The 1,307-nt window shown below is 49.4% G+C and overlaps 1 protein-coding gene across 1 annotated transcript; it reads right to left on the bottom strand.

Moving 5' to 3' along the window:
* Positions 1-274: 274 nt before the first annotated feature.
* On the bottom strand, positions 275-1,027 carry LOC112734717 ((S)-8-oxocitronellyl enol synthase CYC2-like). Its single transcript, XM_025784158.2, is given in 1 exon segment — positions 275-1,027. A coding segment is annotated over 1 exon segment (648 nt). The 5' UTR covers positions 923-1,027.
* Positions 1,028-1,307: the final 280 nt, after the last annotated feature.

Raw genomic sequence — 1,307 nt, 5'->3', positions numbered from 1 at the left:
GTTATTAAAATCATCCTCAACGTTCAAAAACGCTTTAAAATCATCCTATCCCGAATTCTTGGACCAAAATGACCTCATCATCATCATTCCCCTCTTCACCTTCCTTACCCCACCACCTCCACTGCCACTAACAGAAGAAGGCTTCGTCGGCAACCCGCAACCCCTCCCTCCTTCACATCGCTTCTCTCTCTTTCTTCTCCGATGAACTAGCGGTGGCAGTACCTCCTTCGCATCGCTTTTCTCTCTCGCTTCTCTCTCTTTCTTCTCCGATGAACTAGCGGCGGCAGCACCTCCTACGGCGACCCTTCTTTTTCTTATTCTTGTGGGTTACCGGCGAAGCCTTCTTCTCTGACAACTTGAGTCTCTCGGAACCCTCATCGAAGCCATACTCGGTGATCCCATACTGCTCCGCCAGCACCTTCCACAGATGCTTCCACTTGAACACATCCCTGTTGCTGCAATTGAACGCATCGTTCCTCGCGTACACGTCCACCGCCTCCTATATATGCTACTCCGTGATCAAATCAGCATCCGACGCCGTCGTGTAATCCTCCCATGCCGATTTGGTTCCAAGGAATCTCAACGGAACCCTCTCGTGCTTGCAAATCGCTGCATACACGCACAGGGTTCCCACCATGTTCATCAAGCTGTAAGGTGAGAATCCGAAGATCACTTGCGGCCGGTGCACCGACCAAAAAACACCATCCTTTGTCTGCGTCTCTTCGTACAAGATGTCTTCCTGAGTGTAATAGAAATTGGGGGCCTTGAGTCGTGGTAGATCCTCCGTGAACGGCGGCTCGTGGGGTTGGATCTTGCCGAAGAGCTCGAAGGGACCTACGTAGTGCTTGCCACCAGTCTGGAGGGACACGTGGCGGAGATTGGGGGCATTGGGGATAACGGTTTGGAGGACGTTTCTGAGCATGGCGCCGTTAACCTCGCAATTCTCGGCTTCGGTGGGGCGTCTAGTCCATGAGACGTAGAAGATGTGTGTGACGTCTGTTAGGGCGGAGAGCTTCGATTGGGTGTCGTCGGGTTGCCGGCGAAGCCTTCTTCTGTTGGTGGCAGTGGAGGTGGTGGGGTGAGGAAGGTGAAGAGGAGAATGATGATGATGAGGGTATTTTGGTCCAAGAATTCGGGAAATGATGATTTTAAAGTGTTTTTGAACGTTGAGGATGATTTTAATAACGAAAAAAGGTCGGGGACGATTTTGATTTTGACCCAAGACGTTAGGGACGAAAACAATACTTAACCCTTTATTTTATTATATTTATTTTTGTACCAAATAACAAAAAAGTTAAATTTTATGT

The sequence above is a fragment of the Arachis hypogaea genome, chromosome 13 (genome assembly GCF_003086295.3).
Source record: "Arachis hypogaea cultivar Tifrunner chromosome 13, arahy.Tifrunner.gnm2.J5K5, whole genome shotgun sequence".
Classification (NCBI taxonomy): domain Eukaryota; kingdom Viridiplantae; phylum Streptophyta; class Magnoliopsida; order Fabales; family Fabaceae; genus Arachis; species Arachis hypogaea.
This window is presented reverse-complemented; position numbering and strand designations above follow the sequence as displayed.